The sequence below is a fragment of the Schistocerca gregaria genome, chromosome 3, assembly GCF_023897955.1.
Source record: "Schistocerca gregaria isolate iqSchGreg1 chromosome 3, iqSchGreg1.2, whole genome shotgun sequence".
In the NCBI taxonomy this organism is placed as follows: Eukaryota; Metazoa; Arthropoda; class Insecta; order Orthoptera; family Acrididae; genus Schistocerca; species Schistocerca gregaria.
In genome coordinates, this window is record NC_064922.1 from 767,541,985 (window position 1) to 767,562,286 (window position 20,302).

Here is a 20,302-nt window from a genome sequence, read left to right on the forward strand (position 1 = left end):
GGAGTTACTTGTATCGATCGTATGAGAGCTTGGCATTCTGCATACTAGCTGGCAACCCCGCTTTCTTCTACTTACACCTATCAGTAGTAGAATTATTTTTCTCTAACTGTAACAAAAGTATCCGTCACTACCGCCCCACCGCCCCTCCAATGCTCCAATGGCAGCTACTGAACCATTGTCATAATAGTTGAGTCTCCTCCCCCCCCCCCCCCCTCTTCCTGTCTCTTCGTAGTCATGAACTGAACGTGAGGAACAACTACTTTCGAGTTTTGATGTGAGTGTATGTACATGTAGCGCATTGTGAAGGCTTCAGAAACTATGGACACGGCTATGCTATAACTATGCAGGCCAGCTTGGGTCGCACAACCATCATCGTGGCTCATCGGCTGTCGACGGTGCGGAACGCAGACAGGATCGTGGTGCTGGCGGGAGGCAACGTGGTCGAGCAGGGCAGCCACGACCAGCTGATGACGCTGCACGGACAGTACCACACACTCGTGACGGCTCAGCTGTCCGCAGACCTCATGGGCCCGGAGCAGAAGGGTAAGTTCCAGCGCTCCACAGCAATAACACTAAAGAAGTAAAACAAATTCCTCGTATAAAAACAAATATTGACGTCTAAGAACCCATTCACCAAATCCATACTCGTGTAGAAGCCATTTGCGACGAGTGTTTACTTGCACAGCATCCATACAGACACCACATATTTTGTTTGTATTTGATGATTTTCCTCGGGTTTATTCCGCCGAATGCGGTATGCGGAAGTACTGAACTTTCATTCGAGAAGACTGGGTCTCAGTTCTATTTCAGGCTATCCAGATTTAGGTTTTTCAGTTGTAATCGTAAGTACAACACCCTTTCTTCGAAAATGAAAAGGCGATTTCCTCCCCATCCTTGTATTCGGGACATTCAAATGAGGCGGAAACCGTAAAATGTAAACCCCCGAAGGGATCGTAATGTAATTGCCTTCAGAAGCAGGTGTTGTCCATGTAAAAGCGCTGGGTCGCCAAACTTAGTGCTAGTGGGACATATGCGCACACCCAAGCGACGACAGAACGAGCACGTGCACGCGTTCATCATCCGCTGCGCTCACGAGGAGACCACCCAGCAATCGGACTTTTTTAATTTTTTTTATGTTTATGGTACTTGAAGTTCAGAACACATATATCGGTCACCCAAAGGAGTTCCGTGCAAGCTTTAAAAATTTTCCAGAAAACCGACTTTGAAGTTTTCCAAGGGACTTTAATTCACTAAACTAAAAGCGGTTTTTCATGACCAGCTGTGCGGCTCACACGGTAGCGTAGGAGACTGGTGGTCATATAATCAGTGGATCGCTGGTTCGCATATCGATGTGGTGCTTTTCCTTCGTTTTTTTATTCAATTTGAACACGTACACTACTTAAGTGTAAAATTAATCAAATGTATGCTAATTACCACATACCTAGTCAACATATTTTACGAAAAATGCACATCTCCTTGCTTCTTATTACATATCGCACGTAAAACTTTAGTTTTCATCGGAAATATGAATTCTTAGTCATCGAAATTTTATAAAAGATCTTTAAAACATCTGTAATGTTTTCCTTTAGTTAAAGCGATCATTATTAACAACTTGTTCCAAAACATCGATAATTAAGAAATTATATTTACAATTGGAGCGATGTACGTATAATTAGAAAACAAGACATGCATTTTTTATTCCAAAGTTGATTATTTATGTTTCAATTAGCCTATATTTGATGAATTTTGTATTTAAGTTATGTATTTATTCGAACTGAACCAAAAAAGTTATAACTAAAGGAAAAACCATACCAATATTGAAACCAGCGATCACTTCAGTACCCAATTAGCATTCTCCGACGCTACCGAGTGAGAGACACAGCCTGTCGTAAAACTTACTTTAATTTTAGTGAATTAAAGTTCTTCAGGAACCTTCAAATTCAATTTTCTTGAGAATTTCTTTGGAGTTGCATTGACTGCTTGATGTGACTTTACATAATACCATAAATACAGTGAAATTATAAAAATCCGATTGCCACTTTGTTTCTCTGTTCCGAAAATAAAGAAATAGAGGGCTCCAACTGAAGAGCAAAGTGATGTATTGCGTTTCGTGGCAATGTAAGGAGTGCGGAGAATGGAAATTCATCGAAGAATAGCACAAGTGTACGAAGAGCACTGAAGTTGTTGCAAGGATCGAGGATTGGCACAAGCGATTCAAGGAAGGACGGATGTCGTTGACCGCTGGCACACGATCTGGAATACCACACCGTATTACCGATACCATAGTCCAGCAAGTGAGATGCCCTCATTATTGAAGGTCGACGACTTACGATGCAACCAGTGCCCCAGAGGTAGGACTGAGCGAGCGTCGGAATGGCAACAGACATGCTGTGCCCTATGTGCACCTGTGCCAGTCGTTGATCAATCGCCGTTCTCCGCACTCATTCTGCTATAAAGAAACGCTCTGCATCCCTCTGACCTTCTTTTAAAGCCTCCATTTCTTTGTTTCCAGCACTACTGAGTGCGATGATCGATTGGTGAATGAACGTGCTCTCCCTGCCGTCACGTGGATATGCGCCTCTACACACCTTTTTCCGTACGCAATGGCATTACGATTCCTTCAGACGTTTTCATTATACAGCCTCTAGCTCATTTGTTTTCGAATGACCCTAATATGTGCTTCGTCTGTTAAGCCCTCTTGACCAACTGGGCGCTAAATACTCTTCACGGGTGACCTTAGAAGGTGCCTGAACATGACATAAACAGTCTGTCAGCTAGAGTTTGGTGATCCACTTCACATCTGTCGTGTAGGATGCGGTCCTCCCAGCAGCAGTTTTTGGGGAAGGTAGTCTCTGAGCTCTCCTAATAGGTAAAATATAATGACAGGAATGGAAAGTGTTACAACTTGAAGCACCTTTCCGATATTCATCAAACTTTCTGGAAATGCTCCATTTGGAAATGTCATCCGTCGTCAGCATCAATACAAGCTGTGACGCTCGAGGGTCACAAATACGGTCATTTATTCATGGAAGCAAACAGCCTCCGTATGGTATATTGAGGAATTTCTTGCCATCCCTGTAATACATACGTCTATGTTGATGAAGATTGCTGGCTGGAGATTGATGTAAAAGTATACGTCTTACTATAGCATCTGAGACGTGGTCTGCAGGTGACAGATCAGACCAGTCTAGGATCTGCAGATTGCTCAAGGAGTTTGTAGTGTGGACTGGAGTGTAGAGTGTTGCATTATCATGCCAAAATGTATACTCTGGTGCCCTGGTTGTGGAAGGTATGATAACAGGGTTTATCGTTATTGCCACGTGTTGAGGAGCATTCAGTATGCCTTCAACAATTATCAGATCTATCTAAGAGCTCCCCACAGTAATAAGAGAAACTTTTTCTAGATCATTTGAGGATACATTAGTGTTGATATCACACTTACAGAGGCAAGACTCTTCGATGAACACCACAGAATCTCACTCAAAGTCCCATCTAACTCTGGTTCTACACTACCCAAGACACCGCTGTTGGCGGTAAGGTAAACGAGGTACTAGAACGCGAGATCTCAACCCAGCTTCCAGTACTTTGTTTCCGACGTTCGTAGCGACGCTCTCCCTGTGAGCTCTGCTCATGTTTCAGCTGTTATTGTACAAATGTATGTTCGTCAGAGCCAGCTGAACAATCCAAAGACTTTTCGAAGGACACGCGCTTACTCTTCTTACCACACAGTTGCCCTGAGTCCATCTCCCCGCCATTCGTTCTGTGACCGTTCTACTGCAGTCAGTTATCTGTGCGAACTGTCAGAATCTGCTCTCATATCCCTCAGGCCAGTGATTCGTCCGCTCTCAGAGCCCGAAAGAAGGCGATGAGCTATGCATGCTGTGTTCTAATCTCCACCCAAGAATCCCAGTAATGTTACGAACACTCAGTAGGCAACGCACTCATCCCATTCTTCCACCTGTAAAATGACTTCCTTCCGTACTGAAAGTGAGCTCACATAAGGATGAGATTTTAGTCAATATTTCCCATTTGACGGGTTATTCTGATTTTGGAAGCGTTCGGTTCAGGTGCTCATGGTGCTGCACTTCCCATTTCCATTTCAGTCCTTTTGGTAGGCAATAATAATGGCAAAGAAGGCGACTTACACAAGACGTACACGTAAACATCATTGTCCATAAGAGATATTTAGATTCCTCCGTATGTTCAATCACTCTTTCATTCGTTAACTTACTCACTACATTCCAAATACGCCAAATTAAAGCAGAACCATCCGCAACGCTCATAGAGGGAAATAATTTTTTTGCCTCAATGGAGTTTTTGTGATCTGTTTACGTAAACTGTATACAATGCTACACCGTGGCTAGACTGCTTACATGATATTATTCAATAGAATTAACTTTCATTAATTGTACATAACATGGCTATATATAACCATTCAAATCAGCACACTGAAAAATCACTGCGTTTTAGAAAGAATTCGATTAACAACAAATCGATCTGTTGACGTATATGATTATTCGTGATTATATCGCTACGCATGCGACAGCACATATGGGGCTCATACCTGGGGTTCTATTTAAGACAGAAAGGTAGATACAAGTTTTGGGAAAGCCCTTGGGCTGTGGACCATTTGTATACCTAACAGAAGGTATTCTTACTGTAATTATCCTACACATCGTCCGCACAGGCCTTGAAGGCACAACGGGACCGACCGGTCGCCGTCTCATCCTCAGCCATTATGCGTCAACCCATGCGCATACGGAGGGGCATTTGGACAACACACCGGCAAGCCAGAGTGGCCGCGCGGTTCTGGAATCGCGCGACCGCTACAGTCCCAGGTTCGAATCCTGCCTCGGGCATGGATATGTGTGTTGTCCTTAGGTTAGTTACGTTAAAGTAGTTCTAAGTTCAAGGGAATAATGACCTCAAAAGTTAAGTCCCATAGCGCTCAGAGCCATTTGGTCAACACACCGCTCTCCCGGCCGTTGTCAGTTTCTGTGACTGGTAGCGCTACTTCAGTAGGCCTCACAAGGCACCTCGCTTACCAACAGCAGTCGGCGGACCTGCACTGTGACCCATCCAAGTGCTATCCAAGCCCGAAGCTTTTCCGTAATCTGGCGGGAGCTTCGACAAATGGAGTAAATCCGTTGGTTACTTTTGCATTGTGTGTGGTCTACGGTGAGCTTTAAGGGGCGTATCGAGGTACCATTTAGTTTATGTGCGGTTCCTGAGAAAATCCGAAAAAATTAGTTTTTGGGTACCAAAACCGTGCGGCGGCTTCTGTTATGCACAGCAAACGGCTGAAATTTTTACGGCATATTTCTTAGATTCCGATCTCGTACAATCTTGATATATTTCTTGACATCTTGATCCATTTCCGAGATTCAGAGGTTCAAACTTACCCTACACTCACACGTAAAACCTGGTATGAAGCGAAAAAGTAATTTATGAAGTGACGTATCAAGGAGAAAAATGGTGTAAAGTGTCTCCTTTATCATCAGAAGGTCTTTGGGAACCCCATGTTTTATTACTGAACCACATATAACATTTTTGTGCGCATAAAATCCGGGCTGAGGTGTAAAATTTGTTTTTCATTGTTTCAATTTCACTTTACCTACCAAATTATACTGACAAAAACATTTATTTTTATTTCAGTGGTATGCCCTGCTATGGTAGAGAAACGAAGAAAACCAGTGGAAAAATGCTTCTACCGGAGCCCAAAAAATACGAATGTGCTCCTGTTTAAAAGACTTTAACTGAAAAGTGGGCTACCAGTTACCTTATTCTACATTCCTCAACACCTTTAAAAAATTTCCCAAAATCTTTGACTTGCGAACATATTAGGGCTCCTTTTAAAATACATCTCGTATCTCACGCCCACAAGCTCCCCTAACCGTAACAAGCTTACATCCACTAGTTCATCGCTACAAGTTGCTCGTTCACATCCACACTCACTTGCCCTTTCCGACTCAGCCCAACTCATTGTCATTACCTCTTGGTATCTTTCTGTCACTGTCCCCTGTGTCAAAGAAACAGTTTCATTCGTTATGTCCTGCTACTACTGTCTCCTGTGAGTGTCTCCCTCTCGCTCCTTCTTACCGCTACTGTCTCATTCCTTCCTTCCCACTACTGCTTTCTCTTCTCACTGTCACTATCTCCCTCTTTCTCGTTGTCATTGTCATAAACATCTCTCATCACCATTGTATCTTGCCAATTTACACTTTGTTCTTCTCTTTATTCCTCGCCCACTGGCAATGTCACCTTCATTCTTTTCCTCCCACTGAGAGGGTGCGTTTCTGGATGAGGTATCGAATATACTGCTTCCCCCTGCTTATACCTCCCGTGGAGATCACGAATGTAAAATTAGAGAGATTCGAGCGCGCACGGAGGCTTTCAGACAGTCGTTCTTCCCGCGAACCACACGCGATTCGAACAGAAAAGGGAGGTAATGACAGTGGCACGTAAAGTGCCCTCCGCCACACACCGTTGAGTGGCTTGCGGAGTATAAATGTAGATGCAGACTATCAACTACACCGCTCTTTCTCTCACACTCTCATTGCCTCCTTCGCCCTTTCCATATCACAACCACTGTCCATTCATTAATTTTCCGTCTGTTTCCCACTGCCAATGTCTCCTTCTCTCTCAGCATAAAAAAGCGCGTGTATGTTCGCAAGCAAATATTTTTGAAAATTTTTGAAGATGCTGAAAAAGGTAGAATGAGGCAGCTTATCACTTTTTAATTAGAGTCTTCTAATCAGGCGCTATTCGCCTTTTTTGTGCTCCAATAGCAGCATTTTTCCGCTGGTGTTAACAATACCTTCGCCTCATTAAATATAATAAAAAACACACAACTCAACAGAAACAGACACAAATTCTCCGTTCATAGTTGAAGTTACGCAGAATTATTCCCACCATTTGAATGAGATGTCGAAAAACAGTTTAATTTGCCCTTAAGGATTCTGCTTAGTCCGCTTCTGGAGAAAACTTCAAGTAGTTTGATTAATCTCTTCTGCTGTTACGTAGTTATCTGAAAGGGCCTTATTGCAAATTTTGATAAAACTAGATAAAAACGTTACTGTATTCTATACACGTAGATACGTCTTTCTGCGGGTATTCCACACATTGTAAACGTGTTTTTGCGATTTCGTTACAGCGACGTCATTTTTTCAAAGGGCTTTACTCCTGGAATAACGCCCTTTCAGTAGTGGTCATCTTCGCATGCCATCTATTGAATGCCTAATGCACTATGCGTTAAGTAGTTCAACTGTTGTTATTTATAAACAGTGTTGTGCAATGTAAAATGATGCCAGGTAAGCCTATAGAGTTGGAACGTACTGGAAGTACCAAGAAGGTTTTATTTTCGGACGTATCTGTCGTTTTTAATTTTGAAAAGGCTTACACTGGACCAGTGGCTTTTAACAGTAACAAAATACAAGCCATACAAAGATTACTTGATTTATTCCGCATGAATATACGTATTTTCAAGATGATTCGATGAAATGGCCTGTATGTAACAGTGCTGTTGATGGTGATGATCAGTGAAACCATTTTGTATGTATCTTGATTGGAGTTACAATAACGAGAAAATGTATGAGTAAAAAAGAAACAACTTAAAATACTACTAAAATCGTAACTTGGTTATGTTTACAAATTACTTCCTCAAGTAAATGACCTTACTATAAAGATTTTGAACTTATTTTTGTCAACGATATATCAAAACTTAGTGACTGCAGCAATGGCTAAATATCCACTTCATTCTGTTCTTTAAATAGCAGAAAGCCCATCATGTTATACTTCATATACTCACCAAAAGAATGCTTACCTTAGTTATTGCAAACGTAAGGTTTTGGAGTAAAATCCTTTCAGAAACGACTATATCATTTTTTTTCGCTCTTCACTGTAAGATTAGATTAGATACCGTTTTCATTCCATAGACCCAAAAATGAGATGGTTCTCACTGGTGTGGAACATGTCAGAAAGTACAACATGAAAATCATAGAACAATTAAATTTAATACTCACTTCCCTGTTCATTAGTAAGGAAGTTTTTCAGAATACGCGAATACATTACAGCACAATGGAACTGCTAATATTTACAGAAGTAATACACTGTCAGAATGAAACATATTTACGCACTTTTAATAAGTTTAGCATACACAAAATATGTAATCTTGACGGTGGTGACCAACTGTTATCAAATCTGAAATCCAACTGAAATTTTTACTTAAGCTGGTCTAACAGTCCCTATTAAGATAGTCATCTAAGAATAGAAGGAATTGCCTACCAAAAAGTCATTCAAACTCTGTTTAAACTGTGCTTTATCTGAAACCAAGTTTTTAATGGTTGCTGGTAATTTATTGAAGATCTGGGTTCCTAAATACTGGATCCCTTTTTGAATAAAAGTAGGTGATTGTAGGTCTTTCTGTAGATTTTTCTTATTCCCAGTACTTAGAATACCCAGTTCCTTGAACTGGTTTCTTCGTAATGTTCTTCAATTTACACCACAAATGAGTATTCTTACAGGCTTTTGCACTCTAAAAACTTTTTTCCTTACACGCTTTTGGCCACAAAAACTTTTTCTCTGTTTGACTAGTTGCCCCAAAATATGATCCCATATGACACAATAGAATGATAGTAACGAAAGTATACAAGTTTCCTCATATTATTTCTTCTACATATAATATAATTCTTATTGCAAATACGGACTTGTTTAGACATTTCAGCAGTTCTGTGATAGATCCTTATCAACTTAATTAATTATCGAGTTGTAATCTCAGGAATTTAACACTGTCAGCCTTTTCGATCTGTATGCTTCACATATTATACAAATGCTGGAAGGAAATATCTTACAGGTTCTGAAATGCATATAGTGGGTCTTTTCAAAGTTTAATGATGATGAATTAACTTTAAACCAGTTATTAATGCCAACCAAAATTTGATTAGCAGTCATTTCGAAATTTGCACTTGACTTACTATTTTTGCACTGTTTGTATCATCTGCAAACCAAACAAACTTAGCATCTGGCAATGTAACAGACTTGAGGTCAATAATGTACACGACAAAGTGCAACGGACCCAAGATGGAACCTTGAGGAACACCACATGTATTAATTCCTAATCAAATAAGGACTGGTTGCTCACTCCACAGGTATTTCGCAACGACACTCTTTGTTTTCTGTTAGTTAGGTAAGAGTCGAACCATTTTGCAGCACTGACAGTGACACCATTATATTCTAATTTACGTAAGAGAATGCTGTGATTCACAGAGTCAAAGGCTCTGGGCTGGCCACAGCAAATGCCAGCAGCCTCTAATTTGTTACCTAGTGAATTAAGCACATTCACACTGTTCATGTGAATGGCCATCTCTATATCGGAACCCTTAAGAAACCCGGAGTGTGGCTTGACAGGATATTATTTGCAGTCAGACACTAAAGCCAACCTTTTCCCATATTTTCGAAAAAGCTGGCAAAAATGAAACTGGTCGATATTTGACGGTATTCTTTATCCCCCTTGCTCTAAAGAGGCTTACCTTAAGCATCTTTTAGCCAGTCTGTAAATGTTTTGCTGATGAGAGATTGATGACACAAATAACTTAAGAAAGAACTGAACTCCCATGAACTGTCTCTGATTAACTTTGTTGGTATGTTATCAGAACCACTGGAGTACTTTGATTTTTTAGGGATCTTATGAGAGATGCTACTTCTTTGGGAGAAGTGAGTGTCATTTCCGTTATGCTGAAGTTATTTGCAGAGACTGGTCTCGGAAATTCCACTGCACTGTTTACTGAACCTGATAACCCCAAGCTGTCAGTAACAGAAACAATGTACTTGTTTAAGAGGTTTACAACGCTATCTTCACTTGTTATCAGCGTCTCATTTATGTTTAGAGCTACCTATTCCTCGTCCTTTCTGGCCCCACTGGTCTCTATCTTGACCATATCTCACGTACACACATCAAAAAAAGTTTTGCATCACCATGGTTCCGAGAGTTCCGGAACCTGTACAGAAAATTGGAATATAGATCAGCATAAACATCATTTCCACCCTTTTTATTACTCGTCAAAACCACGCATTGCATGTCGTACCACAATACAGTGATACCTTCAGAGGAGGCTGTCCAGATTGCTGTACACACCGGTACCTCTAATACCCAGTAACACGTCCTCTTGCAATGATGCATGCCTGTATTCGTCGTGGCATACTATCCACAAGTTCATCAAGGCACTGTTGGTCCAGATTGTCCCACTCCCCAACGGCGATTCGGCGTAGATGCCTCAGAGTGAGTGGTGGGTCACATCTTCCATAAACACCTCTTTTCAATCCATCCCAGGCATGTTCGATAAAGTTCATGTCTGGAGAACATACTGGCCACGCTAGTGGAGCTATGTTGTTATGCTGGAGGAAGTCATTCACAAGATGTACACGACGGGGGAGCGAATTGTCGTCCATGAATACGAATGCATCGCCAATATTCTGTCGATATGGCTGCACTATCGCTCGGAGGATGCCATTCACGTATCGTATAGCCGTTACGGCACCTTCCATGACCACTCGCGGCGTACGTCGGCCGCACATAATGCCACTCGAAAACGTTAGACAGCCTACACCTTGCTGCACTAGCTGTACAGTTTCTCTAAGGCATTCAACCTGACCGGGTTGCCTCCAAACACGTCGACGACGATTGTCTGGTTGAAGGTGTATCCGACACTCATCGGCGAAGAGAACGTGATGCCAGTCCTGAGCAGTCCATTCGGCATGTTGTTGGGCTCGTCTGTACTGCGCTGCATGGTGTCGTGGTTGCAAAGATGGACCTCGCCATGGATGTCGGGAGTCCAAATGGTTTAAATGGCTCTGAGCCCTATGGGACTCAGCAGCTGAAGTCATCAGTCACCTAGAACTTAGAACTGCTTAAACCTAACTAACCTAAGGACATCACACATATCCATGCTCGAGGCAGGAGTCGAACCTGCGACCGTAGCGGCCTCGCTATTCCAAACTGAAGCGCCTAGAACCGCTCGGCCACTCTCGCCGGCGGATGTCGGGAGTGAAGTTGCGCATCATGCAGCCTATTGCGCACAGTTTGAGTGGTAACACGACGTCCTGTGGCTGCACGAAAAGCATTATTCAACAAGGTGGCGTTGCTCTCAGGGTTCCTCCGAGCCATAATCCGTAGGTAGCGGTTATCTACCGCAGTAGTAGCCCTTGGGCGGCGTGAGTGAGGCATGTGATCAACACTTTCTGTCTCTCTGTATCTCCTCCTTGTCCGAACACCATCGTTTTGGTTCACTCCGAGACGCCTGGACACTTCCCTTGTTGAGAGCTCTTCCTAGCACAAAGTAACACTGTGGACGCTATCAAACCGCTGTATTGATCGTCTATGCGTGGTTTAACCACAGAGAACATGAACCGTGTACCTCCTTCCAGGTGGAATGACTGGAACTTATCGGCGGTCGGACCTCCTCTGTCTAATAGGAGGGTGCTCATGCATGGTTGTTTACATCTTTGGTCGGGTTAATGAAATCTCTGGACAGTCAAAGGGACTGTGTGTGTGATAAAATATCCACAGTCAACCTCTGTCTTTAGGAGTTCTGGGAACCGGAGTGAAGCAAACCTTTTTTGATATGTGCACTTTCGGTTTTGTTGCCTGATGTAATTACCTTTTTCTCATAATAAAGCTGCCTAGATTTCTGGATTACCTGCTTCAATATTTTGCAGTAATCTCTGTAATGCATTACAATGCTAACATGAGAGCTGTTTCCAGATAGTAGATACAGTTTCTTTTTCGTACAACATAATACCTTTATCTTTGTATAATCCACGGTTTATTTTTAGGCTCCTGTTTAATTTTAGTAACCTTAAGGGAAAACAATTTTCAAATAAGGAAGTAACTTTATTAATGACTGCTTTGTGGTTTCCATTTGAGTCAGGAGTGTTGTAAGGGCTACAAGTACACTTACCTGTTTTGTTAACATAATTTTCACTTCCATTTTCTCGTTTAGTTAGTAATTCTGTGCTTTTGAGAAGAATAAAAAATATGTAAAAACACTTTCTGCGTCACTATAACGACAAAATATAAGCATAAGATGGATTAAAATACGACTCAACCTTCTCAGCTGCTGCTGAAGGTGGCCTCTGTGAATAATTGTCATCTAGGCAGACAGATCGGATGCAATCGTCATCATGACATTATAGTAACCGTGAATAGTTGTTTGCACAGTGTTATGTGGATTGAGTAAGTTGCAGTTGTAATACACTTTCTCATAAAAAAAATGTGGCAACATATTCACGCTTTCCATAGTTGCTTCTTAGATGAATTATACCAGTCCATGAAAGAGCCGTTTTCGAAACAACTGCCAATTCTTGGCTACGAGGTAGCACTGGCATTAGTATGAAGTGTTATCACAGTCAGTATAAATTTATTTGAAATGTCTACTTTTCGATTTAGTCTCTGTCTGATTGGGAGCAGACATCACATATGGCCATCTCAAAAAAAAAAAACTTACAATTTACTGTACACTCGTATCTCGTATCTGTTAAAGGAAGTGCTCCACATGTCATCCTCCCATTTCAATGTAATGTTGTACTCGCCTTTGCAGTGCTTTAAGAATCATCTTGTGAATCATGACAAGGCTGTATAGTTTGCTACTCCATTTCTTCAGCCTTTATGGCTGAGAGCCCTGTACATATTTCAGATGACTCCAGACAGAAGAATCCACAGGATTGAGATCCAGTGATCTTGAACTCAACGTACAGATCCGAACCCGTACCTTGGCCTCAACTGTGGATCATATTGGCGGCCTGGATGTGGTCGTACATTAGCAACCAAATATAGCGGTGCCCAGTGTGTATGTGCCACAATCCAGAATCGTGGACCATGTCTGACATTTGAGCCGTATATATGGGGAATTAAATTACAAGTTTAGATTTCTCAATCATATGTACCAACTTTTGTCTTTTGTAAACAAGTCAGTGACAGCTTGTAGTGAGACATTCGCAACCATTTCGCTAACGACGCTTGCAGACGCATTTCTACCATATTCAAGTCGGCAAAAGAAGATCCATTACAGTTAGCAGTGCTGTTTCCATCTTTCAGCCGTGTAGCACTAATGGCATCTGGGTATTAGTTTGCGATCAGAAACTGGAGGAAGTTAGCCAACTACGCAGTCTACTGTAAGTTTCGTGTGCCACAAAATTTCTCTGTGTCACTATCCAATTTAATTAAAATTGGGAAAAATTTAATATATGAAATGAATTAAGCACTGAATTGGTAAGCATAACTAACGTGTTAATGTTAATAAAAAAGAACCATTTGAATATATGGAATGAACATACGGGAACAATTTAAGTATAATCATTAAATCAAATGATTCAGAGCAAGCAGGAGCTTAAGCCTCAACAAAAAGAAGAAGATAATTATACAAAGTCTACAAATATAAGGCTTGCCTTTTGCCCTTCAGATGTATTCAAAATAATCTTACAAAAGCGGACGGGTTTTTCTGAGAAACAGTCATGGCAGTTTAAAGTAGGTTATTAAAATAAAATATCATATTAAAAATTCACAAAATAATTCTAAACTGTGATCTGTTGTTGCCTGATACGTAATTTATTAACTCACTTACATTATTATTATTATTATTATTATTATTATTATTATTATATTGAGTGCTGTGTGGCATATTGTGGTGGTGAATGAAAAGGAAATCTTGGCGCGCGTGGGAAAAGTTCACACAAACATACACGATTCACACACAAGAAAAGAGATAAAAAGAATTTTGCTCAATACAGTAAGTCAGAGGCTCAGAGGTTCATCACTGTAGCTGTGGTTAAATTGTTGTGAACAAGAATACTATGGAACACTTTCGGACAAGGAAATTTATCTGCATCACCTTGCACATGAAACTAAGCAACGCTGGCGTGAAACACCCACAAATGCTGTGAGTATTCATGAATAAAACAAAAACATTAAGACTCGTGTAAACTTCAGGAACACAAATATAAATCGTATAGACACAAATAGCAATCATGCATCACGCGTAATTAAGAATAAAACTTATTCAAGACGATGCTGAAATTACACACTGTGACATTACACAATCCTGAAATTGAATCGAAATGAAAAGTAGAAGGAATAAAACACATATACACGAGAAAAGTTCACAAATACATTCCAGCTGAAAGAGGAGTCAGACAAGTGAATTTTAAACATGTGCTGGAGTAAGGAGCTTCCTACAGCACTTAAAACTCCATACAGAAAAATGAGCTCTGAGAAATGTAAGTATTCGACTGCCGAACTTAAATATGAACTAGCAGACCAGACAGGTACGTTAGTTGGAATAGCTGCATACCTACACAAATTAATACACTCAGCAGCGCCAAGTCGCTCTTAAGAGTACCGTCTTCACTTACCAAGTTCCAAGTTCCGAAAGCACGCTCTCAAGGCAACGAACTTCCCCCAGGTTGCCGGAAGAGGCCAGAGGGGTCCTTTCCGCCACCAACTTAAATAATGTCAAATAACTACCGAAAGGGTACAAATGTCTTTGCATTGACTGAGGAAGCTACGTTGACTACACAGTTGCTACCACTGCAGACAGCCAGATGATGTACTGCTACCATATACCAGACAAATTGAACATACACATTCATTTGTACAGATGATAAGGAGAGAAAGAAAATTTGGGAGCACAAAATGTAGGTAATGTACATAAGATTGGATGCTTACTGGAAAATTTGATACTTTAATGTAATTGTGTCACTGAATGGAGACAAAAGGAAGTAAAAAAGCTAAATTACAAATAATTGAGCGTGACAGCAAGAAATACAAGTTAAATAGTATGAAACGAATCTAACAGAGACGTTTCAAGGAATTTTATTTGATATTTTAGAAATTTTTGTGCCTTAATGATTTGACTTTGCTTGACCAAAACACAGTGTACACTATATATTCCTTCTTTTTTTGTGCTTACTAACATAGCATCCATACAAGATAGGACTGATAGAGGAAACAGAGAAGATGCAAAGAAGAGCAACGTGTTTTGTTACAGGTTCATTTAGTGAGCAGGGAAACAGAGATGATGAAAGAACTGCAGTGGCAAACGGGCAAAAGAAGCGTTCAGCATTACGGGTGGTTTGTTGTTACAGTTCGTAGGAGAGTCAACAAGCTGGCCGGTGTGGCCGAGCGTTTCTAGGCGCTTCAGTCTGGATCCGCGCGACTGCTACGGTCGCAGGTTCGAATCCTGCCTCAGGCATGGATGTATGTGATGTCCTTAGGTTAGTTAGGTTTAAGTAGTTCTAAGTCTAGGGGACTGATGACCTCAGATGTTAAGTCCCATAGTGCTCAGAACCATTTGACCCATTTTGCTCAAGCTGGTGGAGGCTCTGTAATGCTGTAGGGCGTGTGCATTTGGAGTTATATGGGACTCCTGATACGTCTAGATGCGGCTCTGGTAGGTGACACGTACATAAAATGTAAATGTATTGTGAAGTTGTCATTACGTCCAATTATCCGCAGAGCTGTCTATAAGAGGTTCAAGATTAGAGCCTGGTATTATCCTTATTACACACATGATTAATTCTCCCAGAGTATGAAGCCATGATTGGTAAGCGCTCAGTCCGCAACCGCGCGACTGCTACGGTCGCAGGTTCGAATCCTGCCTAGGGCATGGATGTGTGTGATGTCCTTAGGTTAGTTAGGTTTAAGTAGTTCTAAGTTCTAGGCGACTGATGACCTCAGAAGTTAAGTCCCATAGTGCTCAAGCCATTTGAACCATTTTTAGAGTCAACAAATACATTGTTTCCTCCTGCGTATATCTCGCAAAAAGGAATGAAGATGAAAGTAGAGAGATTCGAGCTGACACGGAGGCTTACCGGCACTCTTCCTTCCCGAGAACTATTCGCCACTGCACCATGAAGGGGACAAACGACAGTGGGGCACAAAGTACCCTCCGCCATACATCGCAAGGCGGCTTGTAGAGTACAGATGTAGATGTAGCATCGTTTATTCACCTTCCCGGAGTCCATTCCCGTCAGAGCAAAATCGTTTCTGTCCCACTCTATCTTTCAGTGACCTTTGCGAAGTCCTTCTCAGTAGCAAGAACGCGACTCTGGAACAACCTCCTAATTATATTAGAGGAGTAAATAACATTTCCAGCTTCAAAAGACAGGAGGTCTTCTTAACAGTAATGAGGGTTACCGTTTTCCCTGTAGGCACTCGTTACGTTAGTACATCGCTCTTTGCAGCCCGGTCTTCCTCATTCCCCATTCACTTTAAATTTCCTTTCCCATAAGTCGCAATATCAAGAAGCAATTATTTTGTACACCCATAAATTCTTCTTATATCTGCCACTGTCATTACTTTTATTGAAGTCGCGACTGCAGTAGTACAAGTAACTGCCAGTTTTAACTTCATTAGTCCACAGTTAATATAATTTACTCACATTGCCATTTCAGACACTCAAATCATTTTAATACTAGTTGTCGTATTAAAATTGTTATTTCTTCGGTAACTGAGTTGTAGCCGGACGTGGGGGGCCGAGCGGTTCTAGGCGCTACAGTCTGGAACCGCGCGACCGCTACGGTCGCAGATTCGAATCCTGCCTCGGGCATGGATGTGTGTGATGTCCTTAGGTTAGTTATGTTTAAGTAGTTCTAAGTTCTAGGCGACTGATGACCTCAGAAGTTAAGTCCCATAGAGCTCGGAGCCATTTGAACCATTTTTGAACTGAGTTGTAATAGATACTGTATTTGTGAAACAGAGGTCCGATGTAGAAGAAGGCCTGATAATCCTAATCAGAACAAGTGAAACAAATAAATAATTTAAATATGAAACTTCCTGGCAGATAAAAACTGTGTGTCCGACCGAGAATCGAACTCGGGACCTTTGCCTTTCGCGGGCAAATGCTCTACCATCTGAGCTACCGAAGCACGACTCACGACTCCTGGAAACATCCCCCTGGCTGTGGCTAAGCCATGTCTCCGCAATATCCTTTCTTTCAGGAGTGCTAGTTCTGCAAGGTTCGCAGGAGAGCTTCTGTAAAGTTTGGAAGGTAGGAGACGGTTGTTGTTTTCGAAATACAATTGACAGTTGAAAATAAAATTCGTAATCAGGTAAATGTATTGTGAAGTTGTTGTCATTACGTCCAATTATTCGCGGAGCTGTCTGTAAGAGGTTCAAGAGTAGAGCCTGGTATTATCCTTATTACACACATGATTAATTCCCCCAGAGTATGAAACCATGATTGGTAAGCGCTCAGTTCGGAACAGCGCGACTGCGACGGTCGCAGGTTCGAATCCTGCCTCGGGCATGGATGTGTTTGATGTCCTTAGGTTAGTTAGGTTTAAGTAGTTCTAAGTTCTAGGCGACTGATGACCTCAGAAGTTAAGTCGCATAGTGCTCAGAGCCATTTGAACCATGATTGGTAAAAGGGGAACTTCCTAAAGTTCTTAACATACGCGTGGCATAGTCCGTAGTACAGATGTTCCAGAGGTTACACACATTAGACTTGTGCCTGTCGGTTCAGGGTCTCACCAACAGAAACAGCTAACTAAATGCACGTTGCGTTCCGGCAGAGGGCGGCCCGCCGGCCCTGGAGCGGCTGCTGAGCGTGCGCAGCGACCAGTCCTCGGTGTCGGGCGGCCAGGAGGCGGACGGCGGCGCCGCGGCGGAGGCCGGCGCGGCCCAGGAGGAGCCGGTGCCCGAGGTGGGGCTAATGGGCGTGCTGCGCCTCAACGCCCCCGAGTGGCCGCTCATCGCGCTCGGCACGCTGGGCGCGCTCCTCGTCGGCTTCGCCTTCCCCGCCTTCGCTATCGTCTTCGGAGATGTCATCGGGGTCAGTGGCTCGAGGAAACTGACATTAAGATAGCTATTGTTTCTTACACGTTCTCATTTTTGTCTTTAGTCCTCTTTTCCGCAAGTAATACAGGTCACATACTGACTTTTGCGATTATAATAGAAGTGGAATGAAACTATATGGTTCCAGAGACACAGCATATCTGAAATGAAAATGTATGGTTCCAGAGACCTAAAGTATAAGTGAAATGAAACTACACTACTGGCCATTAAAATTGCTACACCACGAAGATGCTGTGATATGCAACTGATTAGCTTTTCAGAGCACGAGGTTGGCGCCGGTGGCGACACCTACAACGTGCTGACATGAGAAAAGTTTCCAACCGATTTCTCATACACAAACAGCAGTTTACCGGCGTTGCTTGGTGAAACGTTATTGTGATGCCTCGTGTATGGAGGAGAAATGCGTACCATCACGTTTCCGACTTTGATAAAGGTCGGATTGTAGCCTATCGCGATTGCGGTTTATCGTATCGCGACAGTGCTGCTCGCGTTGGTCGAGATCCAATGACTGTTAGCAGAATATGGAATTGGTGGGTTCAGGAGGGTAATACGGAACGCGGTGCTGGATCCTAACGGCCTCGTATCACTAGCAGTCGAGATGACAGGCATCTTATCGGCATGGCTGTAACGGATCGTGCAGCCACGTCCCGATACCTGAGTAAATAGATGGGGACGTTGGCAAGACAACAATCATCTGCACGAACAGCTCGACGACGTTTGCAGCAGCATGGACTAGCAGCTCGGAGATCGTGGCTGCCGTTACCCTCGACGCTGCATCACAGACAGGAGCGCCTACGATGGTGTACTCAACGACGAACCTGGGTGCACGAATGGCAAAACGTCATGGTTTCGGATGCATTCAGGTTCTGTTTACAGCGTCATAATGGTCGCATCCGTGTTTGGCGACATCGCGGTGAACTCACATTGGAAGCGTGTATTCTTCATCGCCGTACTGGCGTATCATCCGGCGAGATGGTATGGGGTGCCATTGGTTACACGTCGCGGTCGCCTCTTGTTCGCATTGACGACACTTTGAACAGTGGACGTTACATTTCAGATGTGTTACGATCCGTAGCTCTACCCATCAATCGATCTCTGTGAAACCCTACATTTCAGCAGGATAATGCACGACCGCATGTTGCAGGTCCTGTTCGGGCCTTTCTGGATACAGAAAATGTTCGACTGCCGCCCTGGCTAGCACATTCTCCAGATCTCTCACCAATTGAAAACGTCTGGTCAATAGTGGCCGAGCAACAGGCTCTTCACAATACGCCAGGCACTACTTCTGATGAACTGTGGTCTCGTGTTGAAGCTGCATGGGCAGCTGTACCTGTACACGCCATCCAAGCTCTGTTTGACTCAATGCCCAGGCATATCAAGGCCGTTTTTACGGCCAGAGGTGGTTGTTCTGAGTACTGATTTCTCAGGATCTATGCACCCAAATTCCGTGAAAATGTGCAATGAATACCCGTTTATCATCTGCATTTCTTCTTGGTGTAGCAATTTTAACGGCCAGTAGTATATTGGTTCTAGAGATCTTATGTCTCAGATATCTGTGACGTATCTATGCAGACGAATGAAAATTCGTACCAAGGCCAGGATTCAAAATCACGTCTCCATCTCAGTTGGCAGATGCGCTAGTCACTACGCCAGTGTGACACAGTGGCTTTACGCAAATGCACAGACTATTTTAGCACGCTACCCTCCTCAGTCCAAATTCCTATTCAGGCATCAGCCCTCTTCGTGTTCCTCCTAAGTTTAAAAGCATTGGCTCTGCGGGAGTAGCCGAGCGGTCTTAGGCGCTGTAGTCATGGGCTGAGCGGCTGGTCCCGGCGGAGGTTCGAGTCCTCCCTGGGGCATGGGTGTGTGTGTTTGTCCTTACGATAATTTAGGTTAAATAGTGTGTAAGCTTAGGGACTGAGCAGTTAAGTCCCATAAGATTTCATACACATTTGAACGTTTTTTTTTTTTCTAAAAGCATTTCAGAAGCTCTCCACCTGTATTGGAGTAGCACCTCACCTTTGGACGAAATGGGGAATCCTACCCCAAACTCAGCTATGGGTGCTTTAATCAAATGAAACTATATGGTTCCAAAGATCCCTTAAACTCTCAAATATCTACACTCCTGGAAATTGAAATAAGAACACCGTGAATTCATTGTCCCAGGAAGGGGAAACTTTATTGACACATTCCTGGGGTCAGATACATCACATGATCACACTGACAGAACCACAGGCACATAGGCACAGGCAACAGAGCATGCACAATGTCGGCACTAGTACAGTGTATATCCACCTTTCGCAGCAATGCAGGCTGCTATTCTCCCATGGAGACGATCGTAGAGATGCTGGATATAGTCCTGTGGAATGGCTTGCCATGCCATTTCCACCTGGCGCCTCAGTTGGACCAGCGTTCGTGCTGGACGTGCAGACCCCGTGAGACGACGCTTCATCCAGT

At 42.8% G+C, this 20,302-nt stretch overlaps 1 protein-coding gene across 4 annotated transcripts in view; it reads left to right on the top strand.

Annotated features, from left to right (window-relative positions):
- LOC126354015 (ATP-dependent translocase ABCB1-like) overlaps positions 1–20,302 on the top strand; it is a 243,714-nt gene that overhangs the window by 162,993 nt on the left and 60,419 nt on the right. For all 4 annotated transcript variants that reach the window (XM_050003336.1, XM_050003337.1, XM_050003334.1 and 1 more), the window contains 2 exons: positions 348–543; positions 17,563–17,822. In XM_050003336.1, the coding sequence (XP_049859293.1) occupies positions 348–543; positions 17,563–17,822 (456 nt within the window). The remainder of the gene's footprint in view (positions 1–347; positions 544–17,562; positions 17,823–20,302) is intronic.